This window comes from Oncorhynchus keta, chromosome 30, assembly GCF_023373465.1.
Source record: "Oncorhynchus keta strain PuntledgeMale-10-30-2019 chromosome 30, Oket_V2, whole genome shotgun sequence".
Taxonomy (NCBI): Eukaryota; Metazoa; Chordata; class Actinopteri; order Salmoniformes; family Salmonidae; genus Oncorhynchus; species Oncorhynchus keta.
In genome coordinates, this window is record NC_068450.1 from 29,566,707 (window position 1) to 29,584,784 (window position 18,078).

The following is an 18,078-nucleotide window of genomic DNA, read 5'->3' on the forward strand; positions in this document are numbered from 1 at the left end:
TGTATGGTCCACCTCTACCATAAACCTCTTTATACTGTATGGTCCACCTCTACCATAAACCTCTTTATACTGTATGGTCCACCTCTACCATAAACCTCTTTATACTGTATGGTCCACCTCTACCATAAACCTCTTTATACTGTATGGTCCACCTCTACCATAAACCTCTTTATACTGTATGGTCCACCTCTACCATAAACCTCTTTATACTGTATGGTCCACCTAAACCTCTTTATACTGTATGGTCCACCTCTACCATAAACCTCTTTATACTGTATGGTCCACCTCTACCATAAACCTCTTTATACTGTATGGTCCACCTCTACCATAAACCTCTTTATACTGTATGGTCCACCTCCACTTTATACATAAGTATAAACCTTTATACTCTACCATAAACCTCTTTATACTGTATGGTCCACCTCTACCATAAACCTCTTTATACTGTATGGTCCACCTCTACCATAAACCTCTTTATACTGTATGGTCCACCTCTACCATAAACCTCCACCACCTCTACCATAAACCTCTTTATACTGTATGGTCCACCTCTACCATAAACCTCTTTATACTGTATGGTCCACCTCTACCATAAACCTCTTTATACTATATGGTCCATCTCTACCATAAACATCTTTATACTGTATGGTCCACCTCTACCATAAACCTCTTTATACTGTATGGTCCACCTCTACCATAAACGTCTTTATACTGTATGGTCCACCTCTACCATAAACCTCTTTATACTATATGGTCCACCTCTACCATAAACCTCTTTATACTGTATGGTCCACCTCTACCATAAACCTCTTTATACTGTATGGTCCATCTCTACCATAAACCTCTTTATACTGTATGGTCCACCTCTACCATAAACATCTTAAACTGTATGGTCCACCTCTACCATAAACCTCTTTATACTGTATGGTCCACCTCTACCATAAACCTCTTTATACTGTATGGTCCATCTCTACCATAAACCTCTTTATACTGTATGGTCCATCTCTACCATAAACCTCTTTATACTGTATGGTCCATCTCTACCATAAACCTCTTTATACTGTATGGTCCACCTCTACCATAAACCTCTTTATACTGTATGGTCCACCTCTACCATAAACCTCTTTATACTGTATGGTCCATCTCTACCATAAACCTCTTTATACTGCATGGTCCACCTCTACCATAAACCTCTTTATACTGTATGGTCCATCTCTACCATAAACCTCTTTATACTGCATGGTCCACCTCTACCATAAACCTCTTTATACTGTATGGTCCATCTCTACCATAAACCTCTTTATACTGTATGGTCCACCTCCATAAACCATAAACCATAAACTCTTTATACTGTATGGTCCACCTCTACCATAAACCTCTTTATACTGTATGGTCCACCTCTACCATAAACCTCTTTATACTGTATGGTCCACCTCTACCATAAACCTCTTTATACTGTATGGTCCACCTCTACCATAAACATCTTTATACTGTATGGTCCACCTCTACCATAAACCTCTTTATACTGTATGGTCCACCTCTACCATAAACCTCTTTATACTGTATGGTCCACCTCTACCATAAACCTCTTTATACTGTATGGTCCACCTCTACCATAAACCTCTTTATACTGTATGGTCCACCTCTACCATAAACCTCTTTATACTGTATGGTCCATCTCTACCATAAACCTCTTTATACTGTATGGTCCATCTCTACCATAAACCTCTTTATACTGTATGGTCCATCTCTACCATAAACCTCTTTATACTGTATGGTCCACCTCTACCATAAACATCTTTATACTGTATGGTCCACCTCTCTACCATAAACCTCTTTATACTGTATGGTCCATCTCTACCATAAAACCTCTTTATACTGTATGGTCCACCTCCACCATAAACCTCTTTATACTGTATGATGGTCCACCTCTACCATAAACCTCTTTATACTGTATGGTCCACCTCTACCATAAACCTCTTTATACTGTATGGTCCACCTCTACCATAAACCTCTTTATATGGTCCACCTCTACCATAAACCTCTTTATACTGGTGGTCCACCTCTACCATAAACATCTTTATACTGTATGGTCCACCTCTACCATAAACCTCTTTATACTGTATGGTCCACCTCTACCATAAACATCTTTATACTGTATGGTCCACCTATACTGTATGGTCCATCTCTACCATAAACCTCTTTATACTGTATGGTCCACCTCTACCATAAACCTCTTTATACTGTATGGTCCACCTCTACCATAAACCTCTTTATACTGTATGGTCCACCTCTACCATAAACCTCTTTATACTGCATGGTCCACCTCTACCATAAACCTCTTTATACTGTATGGTCCACCTCTACCATAAACCTCTTTATACTGTATGGTCCATCTCTACCATAAACCTCTTTATACTGTATGGTCCACCTCTACCATAAACCTCTTTATACTGTATGGTCCACCTCTACCATAAACTTTTATACTGTAAACCTCTTTATACTGTATGGTCCACCTCTACCATAAACCTCTTTATACTGTATGGTCCACCTCTACCATAAACCTCTTTATACTGTATGGTCCATCTCTACCATAAACCTCTTTATACTGTATGGTCCACCTCTACCATAAACATCTTTATACTGTATGGTCCACCTCTACCATAAACCTCTTTATACTGTATGGTCCACCTCTACCATAAACCTCTTTATACTGTATGGTCCACCTCTACCATAAACCTCTTTATACTGTATGGTCCATCTCTACCATAAACCTCTTTATACTGTATGGTCCATCTCTACCATAAACCTCTTTATACTGTATGGTCCACCTCTACCATAAACCTCTTTATACTGTATGGTCCACCTCTACCATAAACCTCTTTATACTGTATGGTCCATCTCTACCATAAACCTCTTTATACTGTATGGTCCACCTCTACCATAAACCTCTTTATACTGTATGGTCCACCTCTACCATAAACCTCTTTATACTGTATGGTCCATCTCTACCATAAACCTCTTTATACTGTATGGTCCACCTCCACCATAAACATCTTTATACTGTATGGTCCACCTCTACCATAAACCTCTTTATACTGTATGGTCCACCTCTACCATAAACCTCTTTATACTGTATGGTCCACCTCCACCATAAACCTCTTTATACTGTATGGTCCACCTCCACCATAAACATCTTTATACTGCATGGTCCACCTCTACCATAAACCTCTTTATACTGTATGGTCCACCTCTACCATAAACCTCTTTATACTGTATGGTCCACCTCTACCATAAACATCTTTATACTGCATGGTCCACCTCTACCATAAACCTCTTTATACTGTATGGTCCACCTCCACCATAAACATCTTTATACTGCATGGTCCACCTCTACCATAAACCTCTTTATACTGTATGGTCCATCTCTACCATAAACCTCTTTATACTGTATGGTCCACCTCTACCATAAACCTCTTTATACTGTATGGTCCACCTCTACCATAAACCTCTTTATACTGTATGGTCCACCTCTACCATAAACCTCTTTATACTGTATGGTCCACCTCTACCATAAACCTCTTTATACTGTATGGTCCATCTCTACCATAAACCTCTTTATACTGTATGGTCCACCTCTACCATAAACATCTTTATACTGTATGGTCCACCTCTACCATAAACCTCTTTATACTGTATGGTCCACCTCTACCATAAACCTCTTTATACTGTATGGTCCACCTCTACCATAAACCTCTTTATACTGTATGGTCCATCTCTACCATAAACCTCTTTATACTGTATGGTCCACCTCCACCATAAACCTCTTTATACTGCATGGTCCACCTCTACCATAAACCTCTTTATACTGTATGGTCCACCTCTACCATAAACCTCTTTATACTGTATGGTCCACCTCTACCATAAACCTCTTTATACTGTATGGTCCACCTCTACCATAAACCTCTTTATACTGTATGGTCCACCTCCACCATAAACATCTTTATACTGCATGGTCCACCTCTACCATAAACCTCTTTATACTGTATGGTCCACCTCCACAATTAACCTCCTCTGTATAGTACCAACATCTTCTCATGTCCTCCCACTCACAAAGTACATAAAGAGCCTGTCATCACAGCCTGTGTGTATTTGTATAGTCCTCCTGTATACATCTGTATGTGAGTCAGACGTTAGTGAAGACATCAGTCTGTATCGATTCATTCATTAGGCTCATCTCCTGTTCTTCCTGGCTGCAATGCTGACAAACTCCAGGCTGTTGGTTAAGTCTGTGATGGAGGAGGGAGACCAGCAGTTCTGTGGCCCCTACAAGCTGACTGTGGAGGAGAAGTCCATCACTGGCACAGGCATCATTTGGTAAGCTAACACACCCACACTCCTCTCCTCTCGCCTACCCTGCTCCGTTTTTAGTTACGTTGCCAATGTGGGTCGACATACAAGTTAACTTACCGATCTCAGTTCATACATTACACACATACTTCTTACCTCCCGTCAGTAACAGTTTGGTATGATATAAGAAATACGCAGACAAAGCCTTAATGTTTAACTTAAGTGACGTTTATTGTACTTATCAATGTTTTGGATGAGCGCTCTGTATTTGTTTGTGTTCCTCTCTTTCTATATCTGTAGCTTCCGGATATGCCGGAATAAGGACCCCAGCTAAGATAATCGGGCTGGGTTTGTAGTGCCTGTCCCAAATCGCACGTTCATGTGATTGGCGTATTGGAAGACACCATGACAGCAGCGATGGGTTTCTGTAAATGTGTTATATTGTGCTATATTGTATTATGATAAACCAATTGCAAAGGTTCAATTAAGATAATTCATGATAAATGTAGCTGAGTGGAAAATATATGTTTTGATATTTGTAATGGCTTAATTAATAAATTAATGAGTTTATTATGTTCTGATGTGAGGTGCTTCCCCTACAAAAGGAGCCTCAAGGGGGACCTTTTTCATTGAACTGTTGATTGGGCAACACTGTTTAGCTGTCCCTATAATACCATAGAATCATCCGGTGAAGAAGATGTCAATTATGAGAAACTACGAGCCCGACCAACTGCTTGAGCTGCCGATAGAACCACCATATATACAGCCATAGAAGGGCAGCAGGAGCAGCCAACTGAAGGAGGGGGATCAATCAGAATGACACCCAACCATGGTAGCCCTTTTCCAGCAGCTTCTCACCTGCCTTGAGAGGAGGGATGAAGACCTCAAGCAGGAGTTCCGGGGCCTACGACAATCTATCCTCACATCTCCTCATGATGCAGAACTCAGTGAGAGCCCAAGATTGGGTCTGCCAACACCAGGACAACGGAGGATTGACACAGCAGGGACTTCAACTCCACAGCATGGTCCCCAGCACCAGGAGACCAGTCCAGTCACGCTAACGTCCACCCTCTAGCATTCCTGAGGAAGGAGCCGAAGATGCCTTCATACCAGCAGGGAGAGGACATTGATAACCTCTTACTGAGGTTTGAGTAAATGGCCAAGATGCGGCGTTAGCCAGAGGTGGAGTGGGCCTGCAGGCTTGTCCCATTTCTCATGGGCAAGGCCTTAGAGGCTTACACAGCAAAGGATGAGGGGTTGTCCAACGTCTACAAGGACCTGAAGGAAGCGGTGCTGGAGAAGTTTGACATCTCCCCAGAGAACCTACCGTCAAAGCATCAGAGCTGCATCGATGCCATCGGGTGAGTCACCAACGGAGACGTATCGGGTTCGACGATGGGTTTGACCGGAGGGGAAGACAGGATGAGATTGGTGAAGTCGTCATCCTCGAGCAACTTCTCGATTTTCCCAAACGACACTCGGACCTGGGTTCGAGAGCACGAGCCCAAGGATGGGCTTATGGCGACCATGTTGGCGCTGCAGGACCTTAACTCACGTAAAGGGAGCCCACCACGACCTTGCAGTAACCACTCCAAGGAGTTTCAGTGTGAGGAAGCGTTCATGCTGATACTGATAAAATGCTTTTGCTCATCACTTGTTCTCCAGAGCCTGATTTTCAGAAGAGGTTCCTCGTACAGGTGGACGCTTCGTGTGTGTGCGCGAGTGCGCAAATAGTCCTCCTAAATACATCTGTATAGTGTCATCTCCCTCAATGTGAGCAAGATGAAGGAGATGATTGTGGACTACAGGAAAAGGCGGGCCGAACAGGCCCACATTAACATCGAAGGGGCTGTAATGGAGAGGGTTGAGAGTTTCAAGTTCCTTGGTGTCCACATCACTAACAAACTATCATGGTCCAAACACATCAAGACAGTCGTAAAGAGGGCACAACAAAACTTTTCCCCCTCATGACATTGAAAAGATTTGGCATGGGTCCCCAGAAAGCTCAAAAGGTTCTAGAGCTGCACCATCGAGAGCATCCTGACCGGTTTCATCACCCCCTGGTATGGCAACTGCTCAGCATCTGACCGTAAGTCGCTACAGAGGGTAGTGCGTACGGTCCAGTACATCACTGGGGCCAAGCTTCCTGCCATCCAGGACCGATATAATAGGCAGCGTCAGAGGAAAGCCCATAAAATTGTCAGAGACTTCAGTCACCCAAGTCATAGACTGTTTTCTCTGCTACTGCACGGCGAGGGGTACCAGAGCACCAAGTCTAGAACCAAAAGGCCCCATAACAGCTTCCAGGCTGACCCAGACATCATCATGAGGAGGGAAACCAGTAAGTCTATGGTTCCTCCAGTCTGACCCAGACAGTATCATGAGGAGAGAAACCAGCAGGTCTATGGACCCTCCAGGCTGACCCAGACAGTATCATGAGGAGAGAGACCAGCAGGTCTGTGGTCCCTCCAGTCTGACTCAGACAGTATCATGAGGAGGGAGAACAGCAGGTCTATGGTCCCTCCAGTCTGACTCAGACAGTATCATGAGGAGGGAGAACAGCAGGTCTATGGTCCCTACAGTCTGACCCAGACAGTATCATGAGGAGGGAGACCAGCAGGTCTATGGTCCATCCAGTCTGACCCAGACAGTATCACGAGGAGGGAGACCAGCAGGTCTATGGCCCCTCCAGTCTGACCCAGACAGTATCATGAAGGAAGGGGACTGACAGGGTGGAGGTTGGAGGGTAGGGGACTGACAGGGTGGAGGTTGGAGGGTAGGGGACTGACAGGGTGGAGGTTGGAGGGTAGGGGACTGACAGGGTGGAGGGTGGAGGGTAGGGGACTGACAGGGTGGAGGTGAGAGGGTAGGGGACTGACAGGGTGGAGGTTGGAGGGTAGGGGACTGACAGGGTGGAGGTTGGAGGGTAGGGGACTGACAGGGTGAGGGTAGGGGACTGACAGGGTGGAGGGTAGGGGACTGAGGGTAGGGGACTGACAGGGTGGAGGTTAGAGGGTAGGGGACAGGGTGGAAAGTAACTCACAGCCGGGGTAGAGTGGAGGGCTACTGTTTGAATGATTGACAGGGTGAGGGTAGGGGACTGACAGGGTGGAGGTTGGAGGGTAGGGGACTGACAGGGTGAGGGTAGGGGACTGATAGGGTGGAGGTTAGAGGGCTACTGATTGAATGATTGACAGGGTGGCAGGGTGGAGGGCTGCTGATTGAATGATTGACAGGGTGGCAGGGTGGAGGGCTGCTGATTGAATGATTGACAGGGTGGCAGGGTGGAGGGCTACTGATTGAATGATTGACAGGGTGGCAGGGTGGAGGGCTACTGATTGAATGATTGACAGGGTGGCAGGGTGGAGGGCTGCTGATTGAATGATTGACAGGGTGGCAGGGTGGAGGGCTGCTGATTGAATGATTGACAGGGTGGCAGGGTGGAGGGCTACTGATTGAATGATTGACAGGGTGGCAGGGTGGAGGGCTACTGATTGAATGATTGACAGGGTGGCAGGGTGGAGGGCTACTGATTGAATGATTGACAGGGTGGCAGGGTGGAGGGCTGCTGATTGAATGATTGACAGGGTGGCAGGGTGGAGGGCTACTGATTGAATGATTGACAGGGTGGCAGGGTGGAGGGCTGCTGATTGAATGATTGACAGGGTGGCAGGGTGGAGGGCTACTGATTGAATGATTGACAGGGTGGCAGGGTGGAGGGCTACTGATTGAATGATTGACAGGGTGGCAGGGTGGAGGGCTACTGATTGAATGATTGACAGGGTGGCAGGGTGGAGGGCTACTGATTGAATGATTGACAGGGTGGCAGGGTGGAGGGCTGCTGATTGAATGACCGATGGGATGACAGGGTGGAGGGATCCTGAGGGGGGATGGATGATGTGGAGGAGTCTAGGGTCATGTTGAGTAACCAGAAATAAAGTAGATGTTCTAAATGGAAAATGATCTTCTGTGTTATTATTGGGAAGTTTAAGTAGCATAACCTTTTAGAAACGGTTCTACTGTTTTGCCCACTAAAATACAACACAGGTTTGTAGCTATATGATGCGATACTGACTTAGCTATGACTTCAGACATGGCACAACAAAGACAGTGTTTTTCTCTTGATTTTTGTTGCTTATGATTGCTTTTTTTTATTTGAAGGGACTGGCTACCGATATATCAATCAAATGTATGTACACAATGTTTGACAAGATATCATTGTTTTATATAAATGTGGCTATATCATTAGATAGACACTTGTCAAGGAAACAATCAATGGCATATACAGAGAGCTGTATTATACAGTAGCAAGCACTTTATTAGCATCTTTGAATTTCTTCTAAATATTTTTACCACCCTTGTCTGACAAACACGTTCCTTTTAGTGTTTCATATCATTGCACACTCTGCACTCTGTTTTGTTCATGGAGCAAAGAGAGACCCTGTTAATCTGAACAGTTCATTCTGTTCCCGAAGTGAAAGTAAAGTATTTCTTCCCTACAGGGAACAGCATCATCAAGGGGCTTGAAGCGTGATCTTCTTCTGCATAATCAACTGACTTCTGTGAAGCTACATTTGCTAGAGTAGGTGCACGCGTGTGTGACGAACACATAAGCAAACCCACAAACAGACACATTTACACAGACTTATAAAAACACACCTACGATGAATATTCTAACCCACACAGTACACATTCATTTCATGTACGCCCATCTGGTTTAGATTATCTGTGAAGTGCGCCCTCGTTGATTCCACTGGGATGTCTTGGAGTGCTTATCCATCCCAACCCCACTTAGGGAGCTAGATACTGGCTAGGTCGAAAATATATTGGTTAGGACAATAGAATAATTCCATGTGACAGAGTTCGAAAATAAACAAATTCATTGGACCAGCACCGATGTTAACTAGCATAGCTGGTCCCATTTTTGCAAAGAGTTATGGGATATTAGAATCTGTTGTCTTAACCTCTGTTATCTTCAATCTAGATTACTGGATCCAGTCTGGTTCACTATGATAATAAAACATATTCACAGAAGAGGGTGAACAACTCCAGTCCTCAAGGACTATAAGATCTCCTTCTGGGCTTTATACTGTACAGTAATCTCCCAGGCACTTAATTTATCAATTTGTGTCATTGATTGGCTATAGAGAGACTGCACAGCTGGCAGAAATCAATCATAGATTATAAGCCAAGGACCAGAACACTCTATGGCCTTTGAGGCCCAGAGCAGTGCACTCCTGAGATTAAATAGAAAATATTAAACCAACCCTTCCCATGTCAGACCAAGACCCATCTCCTTTAGAGGGGTGTGCTGTTACACCTCTCCAGACCCTTCAGTTTAAACACAGGTACACCTGGCTTCGTCTCATCCAGGAACTCAAAGACGGGGTGATCATACGCCAGGTCAGCCTTCCTCTGGGCGGATGCAATCTTGGGGTCAACATGGGTCGTTACCGCGTTAATGGGTGCCGCCTGGTCGTCTCCGGTTGCTTGGCCAGTGCTGCAGCAGCCAGTTGCCTTGGTGATGACCCTGTCAAGGGGTTTTAGGGAGCGCATCCAGCGAGGCAGGAAGTCCCAGCTCTGGAGACCGGCGGGCAGGTGGCCGGGGCTGTGAGCCTGCAGCACAGAGAAATGTTGTTACCAACCAACCATAGACCAATCAAATTTGATACATCTGAACTATTCAACCACTCTTGGATGACAATGAAAGTTGCATAGAAAATCTTTGTAAAAATGTACAGTCTCCATTATCAATTTGACTTCCAATGTTCTCCAAGAATGGCTGATTACAGTATGTCTAACCCACCTGCATCAGGTTCACCAAGGCAATGAAAACAGTCACACCCACAAATGGTGCGCCCACTCCCACCATCACTCTCCAGCCAGCCAATGAGAGGCCTAGGACCAGGGACGGGAGGAGCAGGAAACAGACGAGGAGGTAGAGGACAGCGAACCAGCGGTACTTGGCGGTGCGTTCACCCAGGGCACGAGCCATGCGGATAGGGACACGTGTCACAGGGATGGGGTACCACAGCAGGATTCCCAGGATGTTGAAGAAGAAGTGACACAGAGCAATCTGGAGACAAGATGGTCAGTATTAGGTGGACATTTGAGAGGGAAGACAAGATGGACAGTATTAGGTGGACATTTGAGAGGAAAGACAAGATGGACAGTATTAGGTGGACATTTGAGAGGAAAAACAAGATGGACAGTATTAGATGGACATTTGAGAGGAAAGACAAGATGGACGGTATTAGATGGACATTTGAGAGGAAAGACAAGATGGACGGTATTAGGTGGACATTTGAGAGGAAAGACAAGATGGACAGTATTAGATGGACATTTGAGAGGAAAGACAAGATGGACGGTATTAGATGGACATTTGAGAGGAAAGACAAGATGGACAGTATTAGATGGACATTTGAGAGGAAAGACAAGATGGACGGTATTAGATGGACATTTGAGAGGAAAGACAAGATGGACGGTATTAGATGGACATTTGAGAGGTAAGACAAGATGGACGGTATTAGATGGACATTTGAGAGGAAAGACAAGATGGACGGTATTAAATGGACATTTGAGAGGAAAGACAAGATGGACGGTATTAGATGGACATTTGAGAGGAAAGACAAGATGGACGGTATTAGGTGGACATTTGAGAGGAAAGACAAGATGGATGGTATTAGATGGACATTTATATTTGAGAGGAAAGACAAGATGGACGGTATTAGATGGACATTTGAGAGGAAAGACAAGATGGACGGTATTAGGTGGACATTTGAGAGGAAAGACAAGATGGACGGTATTAGATGGACATTTGAGAGGAAAGACAAGATGGACGGTATTAGATGGACATTTGGGGAAAGGTATCTTTTTCTATTTCTCAGCCCTTTTATTTGAATATAAGTTACTCTGAATAAAGCCTTTTACGAAATAAGTGATTCCCAAACGGTCCATACCTGTATGGCAGCAGCCAGTTTGTCCCCAGGGCTGGCCAGGGCTGCCAGCAGGGCTGTGGTTGTGGTGCCGATGTTAGAGCCCAGAGTCAGTGGATAGGCCCTCTCCAGACTGATCACACCAATACCTGCAAACCAGGAGCAGGGTTCATCATTGTTCATGTGGCACACAGAAAAGCATGTCTGCTGTAAGATGATAGCGATTATGCTAATTACTTTGTAGAGGGGCTAACTCACCCCTTACATTGTAGTGTGTAATATTTGTAGAGGGGCTTATTCACCCCTTACATTGTAGTGGTGTAATATTTGTAGAGGGGCTAACTCACCCCTTACATTGTAGTGGGTAATATTTGTAGAGTGGCTTATTCACCCCTTACATTGTAGTGGTGTAATATTTGTAGAGGGGCTAACTCACCCCTTACATTGTAGTGTGTAATATTTGTAAAGGGGCTTATTCACCCCTTACATTGTAGTGGTGTAATATTTGTAGAGGGGCTAACTCACCCCTTACATTGTCGTGGGGTAATATTTGTGGTGGGGCTAACTCACCCCTTAAATTGTAGTGGGGTAATATTTGATACAGTATGTGTATACTATGAAATGAATGGACAAAGTCTATTAAGAGGTATATCTGACTCCACAAAGATAAAGGATGAATAGGAATATGCAACCAATACTCTTAAAGGTGCACTATACAGAAGTCACTTCGCCATTTCTTGGTTGCTAAAATTGTACGTTTGCCTAATTTCAGTGTATGTGACAAAACAAGCAATTATAGTGTACAGAATCATTATACCATCTAAACCACTGTGAAATATAACCAAACATATTGCATGGGAAGCATAGAAATAGGGGACATATTACATACATTATATACCACTTCTTTTACTTGCTTTCAATGAGAATGACAGATCTATTAACTCACATTTAAATTTGAATATGGTTGGGTCACCCAAAAAGTGACACATTGCAGCATTAAAGAGCTACATGAATAGACTATCAAGTAATGAATAAGAATTGTCTACATCAAAGTCAGAGATTTAATATCATTGTAAAATGAGTGAAATCACATACAAGGCATAAGCTTAATTTACAAAGCATTCAGAAGCATTACAAGGCATTATTCTAGGCATCATCTTCATCATCAGAGAGAGAGAGAGAGAGAGAAAGAGAGAGTGAGAGAGTGAGAGAGAGAAGTCATAGCCTGAAAAGCCATGCTGCAAGAGCCCCTGGGGTGGAGAGAGAAAGAAAGAGAGAGTGTATTTCATCAGCATAGGTCAGGAACAAGTAGAAAGAGACAATGAATCTGGTACCCCTTTTTAACATCTGACTGTTTGGATTCAAAATCTGAGTTTTTGACCAATAGCATTACTGTTGAGTTAACCTCCAATCACACACCAGACCTAGAGCACAAGTGGTTCTAAACCAGGTGTAATTGAGAAGATTCACGAGATCATAGGCTTACAGGTAAAATGCACATAAAAAGGTACATATTGGTGATACTGGTACAGTTTGAGAACCACTGGCTTACACCACCAACGTGTAGCCCATCATCTGAACAAGTATAACAACACTCATCCACCCAATATGTTTCAAGTTAGAATAGGAACCCACATTCCTGTCCAAAGGTTGTCCAAGATTCTAACTAGAAAATTCAAGATGAACTGACAAACAAGATAATCAGTGGTGTCATGAGTTCAGTATATTCAGATGCCCCTTGAAAATACATATTGACACACAACATCCAACCAGAGCTTTTCCCAAACCACCACTTCACTGAGACTGTATTTGAATAGGAAATATTCACATGACAGAAAACCAGCTGTTCTAAAAACTGTCTGATGTCATTAACTCAGTACCACCTCTGGTAGAGCAGAGGTCTAAACATGGAGCTGACTTCGTCCCAGTCAACCAGTCTGTTTATCTCTCTATTAGAAATGGAGCAACTTGTCCACCTTAAACTATTCCACCTCCAACACTTCCTTCCTCAGTCCTTCAGCCTTCTCCTGGAACTGTGGACATCTAGCCTCTAGCGTGGTCCTGTCTCTCTACTTCCTTCCTCAGTCAATCAGCCTTCTCCTGGAACTGTGGACATCTAGCCTCCAGCGTGGTCCTGTCTCTCTACTTCCTTCCTCAGTCCTTCAGCCTTCTCCTGGAACTGTGGACATCTAGCCTCTGGCGTGGTCCTGTCTCTCTACTTCCTTCCTCAGTCCTTCAGCCTTCTCCTGGAACTGTGGACATCTAGCCTCCAGCGTGGTCCTGTCTCTCTACTTCCTTCCTCAGTCCTTCAGCCTTCTCCTGGAACTGTGGACATCTAGCCTCTGGCGTGGTCCTGTCTCTCTAGTCCTTCAGCCTTCCTCAGTCCTTCAGCCTTCTCCTGGAACTGTGGACATCTAGCCTCCAGCGTGGTCCTGTCTCTCTACTTCCTTCCTCAGTCCTTCAGCCTTCTCCTGGAACTGTGGACATCTAGCCTCTAGCGTGGTCCTGTCTCTCTACTTCCTTCCTCAGTCCTTCAGCCTTCTCCTGGAACTGTGGACATCTAGCCTCTGGCGTGGTCCTGTCTCTCTACTTCCTTCCTCAGTCCTTCAGCCTTCTCCTGGAACTGTGGACATCTAGCCTCCAGCGTGGTCCTGTCTCTCTACTTCCTTCCTCAGTCCTTCAGCCTTCTCCTGGAACTGTGGACATCTAGCCTCTGGCGTGGTCCTGTCTCTCTACTTCCTTCCTCAGTCCTTCAGCCTTCTCCTGAAACTGTGGACATCTAGCCTCCAGCGTGGTCCTGTCTCTCTACTTCCTTCCTCAGTCCTTCAGCCTTCTCCTGGAACTGTGGACATCTAGCCTCTAGTGTGGTCCTGTCTCTCTACTTCCTTCCTCAGTCCTTCAGCCTTCTCCTGGAACTGTGGACATCTAGCCTCCAGCGTGGTCCTGTCTCTCTACTTCCTTCCTCAGTCCTTCAGCCTTCTCCTGGAACTGTGGACATCTAGCCTCCAGCGTGGTCCTGTCTCTCTACTTCCTTCCTCAGTCCTTCAGCCTTCTCCTGGAACTGTGGACATCTAGCCTCTGGCGTGGTCCTGTCTCTCTACTTCCTTCCTCAGTCCTTCAGCCTTCTCCTGAAACTGTGGACATCTAGCCTCCAGCGTGGTCCTGTCTCTCTACTTCCTTCCTCAGTCCTTCAGCCTTCTCCTGGAACTGTGGACATCTAGCCTCTAGTGTGGTCCTGTCTCTCTACTTCCTTCCTCAGTCCTTCAGCCTTCTCCTGGAACTGTGGACATCTAGCCTCCAGCGTGGTCCTGTCTCTCTACTTCCTTCCTCAGTCCTTCAGCCTTCTCCTGGAACTGTGGACATCTAGCCTCTGGCGTGGTCCTGTCTCTCTACTTCCTTCCTCAGTCCTTCAGCCTTCTCCTGGAACTGTGGACATCTAGCCTATGGCGTGGTCCTGTCTCTCTACTTCCTGATCGGAGTTCCAGGGAACATCGCAGTGATATTCAACCTTCGTTAAAACCACAATCGTTCCAGTTTGAGCCGGAAACTGAGTTTATCAACTTTCAAAGAAGAATGACTTTCCCATTGTTCCTCAACTATAGTGTATGATATACAATTTTCTAGCTCTGAGTCTCTACTTACTGTATATCCAATGTAAAAAACACCATTTCAAATGTTGCTAGTCAAATGGCTACCCTGACTATTTGCATTGCTCCTCACCACTGCCACTCTCTGTTGTCATCTATGCATAATCACTTTAAATAACTCTACCTACATGTACATACTACCTCAACTAACCGGTGCCCCCGCAAATTGACACTGTACCCACACCCCCCTGTAAATATTGTTATTTTTTACTGCTGCTCTTTAATTTCTTGTTACTTTTATCTCTTATTCTTATCTGTATTTTTTTAAACTGCACTGTTGGTTAGGGGCTCGTAAGTAAGCATTTCACTGTAAGGTGAAATACCTGTTGTATTCGGCGCATGTGACTAATACAATTTGATTTGATTTGCTACGTAAGACCGAATCGATCCAGTCAGTCACATTTGAGCAATTACTGTAAAGGTCCTGTGTGTAGCTGGTGTAGAGTCAGGCGCAGGACAGCAGATATGAGTAATCAACGTCTTTTACTCAAAAATACATAAATACAAAGCAATATAGCGAGCCCACAAAAACGGACCGATTTACAACGAACAATTACTCACAAACAAACATGGGGGAACAGAGGGTAAATAATGAATAAGTGCGGGATTGAAATCAGGTGTGTAAGACAAAGACAAAACAAATGGAAAATGAAAAGTGGATCGATGGCTAGAAGGCCGGTGACGTCAACTGCCGAACGCCGCCCGAACAAGTCGTGACAATTACATTTACTTTTGATACTTAAGTATATTTTAAACCAAATACTTTTAGATTTTTACTGAAGTAGTATTTTACTGCGTGACATTTTCTACTAAGGTATCTTAGTTGTGTACTTTTTCCACCACTGACCAGTCATCCGAAAGCAACAATCTTGTAGAATTTCCAGACACTCATTGGTTTTTTCAACAGTTTAATATATGAATGTACGATTACTTAAGTATTTGTATTTGATATACTTATTTGCTGTGTATTTGAGTATTTTCAAATACACAGCCCACTACAACTACTTAAATTAGAAGTAGGTTTAAATACATGCCAATACTTTCCAAATGTATTTGCAAAACTATTTTCAAACAAACTTTGGCTAAATACTTATTTAAGAATGTATTTGAAGGTAATTGAAATATAAGAAGAGAGAGATCTGCACACCGTCAAAATGAGGAATAATGTGTCTTAGACTGAGTCTTAGATGCAAATATAAGTATGAAATATTGGGCAGTGGAGGCTGCTGAGGGGAGGACGGCTCATAATAATGGCTGGAACGGAGCAAATGGAATGGCATTGAATAGATAGAAAGCGTGTGTTTGAAGTATTTGATACCATTCCACCAATTCCGCTCCAGCCATTACCACGAGCCCACCCTCCACAATTAAGGGGCCACCAACCTTCTGTGATATGATAATGTACATTGTTTGCATTATAAATGAAAGAACATTTCCATTTCCATTTCCTAAAATTCTCCAAAGATCAGATATGAAATCGATATGAGGGGTTGATTTTACTTTCCATGTGTTAGAGCAGAAACAACTCTGATAGTTCATTGGTTGCTTGGTTATCCAACATTCTCCAGGTAAATTCAAATAAACACATCGTCATCTGTGGTTTCACATAAGAAGTTCAGGATATTCAGAGGGCCCATGCAAAGTCCCACTGACACACAACATCTAACCAGGGCCTTTCCATAACTACCAACTCACTAAGACTATATTTGGATAGCAAATTCACTGGACAGAAAAACAGCTCTTCAGAGTACTGTATCTCCTGTCAGATGAGAACAGTACTTTATATGACAGCCTAGCGCGGCCATGTCTCTCTGCTGCCTAATCAGCATTCCCAAGAACATCCCAGTGATTGGTTGTCCTTCGCTAAAACCAAGATATAGCCAGTTTGAGCCAGATGCTGACTGTTTCTGATCTACTTTACCTCATCACCCTGCTTGTATGGGTCCATGAACTGTGGTTTATCTGGATGAAACCCTGTCTCTTTGTATGTTCATATAGAATATATGCCATTTAGCAGACATTTTTATTCTAAGCGACATAGTCATGCTTGCGTACGGGTGGTCCCAGGAATCAAACCCACTATTCTGGCATTGCAAGCTCCATGCTCTAGTTTCTGAGCTACAGAGGATCACACTTCCATGCTATTCTTCAGTAGTTTCTAAGCCAGCCTGCTGACTGTGACACTACTGAGCATTCAATGCTACCTCCTGTTTCTCTACCCCCACAGCTGGGTCAGACTGGCAGATTCAGGGGCAGGGAAGACAGGTCTGCTGGCTGTCCTTTTGGGACTAACAGGGGTTGTAAATATGTCTTCTAGGATGATGTTACCGGATTTGAAGCCAGATGAGAGTGGACAGGTACAGTGTCAGTATGTTTTCACATCAGACACTCAGGAAATGGCCGGTATACTCCTCAATACTGTCCTGGGATTTGTTGTTCCCTTCTCGTGGCCACCGCCTACATCCACCTCCACAGAAAGGTGAACCAAACAGCCTTCTTCAGGAGCCCCAGGATGACTAGGTTAGTGACCAGCATCATTGTGACCTTCATCATTCCATGCACTCCTCACCATGTCATGAATGTGCTGGGAGTGACAGCCATTTTTGTGGGGGATAAGGCTATGAGAGGGTTCTGGGAATCCAATTGGATAATTGTTGGATCTCTGACCTACAGCTGCTTGGATCCATTCCTCTACGCCTTCACATCCAGAAACATCCAGCCGGAGAACAGTATGATTCCAATGTGACTTACAAGTCACTGATCAACTGAAGATTTACACCCATTTATTGTTATATCAGCCAATGAAATATTCCCTTTGATTTAAGAAACGTGATTTATGCTGTGCCTTACTGAGATTTGCATAACTGGTTAACCTGATGATAACCCCAAAAAAGACCTATTAATCCATTGTTCATGTTTTGTAAATATTCAAACCATAAATCAAATGAAGATGCATGAGGAAGTTTTACTCTGGCTTCATTAAACTATGTGATGTGAAGTGGGTCAATTTTTATCTGATTGTACTTGTTTACCTGCCTGCTGTCTTTCTAAGGTATATTAACATGCTATCTCACAAACCACAGGGGTTTTAGTCTGGACCAGCATGTCAGCAATGAGATAAAACTAGAATGTATGTCTCTGTGTGA

The 18,078-nt window shown here is 44.1% G+C and overlaps 1 protein-coding gene across 3 annotated transcripts in view; it reads right to left on the reverse strand.

The window, feature by feature from the left end:
- Positions 1 to 8,457: 8,457 nt before the first annotated feature.
- The window catches only part of slc34a1a (solute carrier family 34 member 1a), a 33,601-nt gene continuing 23,980 nt past the window's right edge, over positions 8,458 to 18,078 (reverse strand). For all 3 annotated transcript variants that reach the window (XM_035744136.2, XM_035744135.2, XM_035744134.2), the window contains 3 exons: positions 11,310 to 11,434; positions 10,157 to 10,426; positions 8,458 to 9,966 (listed from right to left, as the gene is read on the reverse strand). In XM_035744136.2, the coding sequence (XP_035600029.1) occupies positions 9,649 to 9,966; positions 10,157 to 10,426; positions 11,310 to 11,434 (713 nt within the window). In that variant the 3' untranslated portion in view covers positions 8,458 to 9,648. The remainder of the gene's footprint in view (positions 9,967 to 10,156; positions 10,427 to 11,309; positions 11,435 to 18,078) is intronic.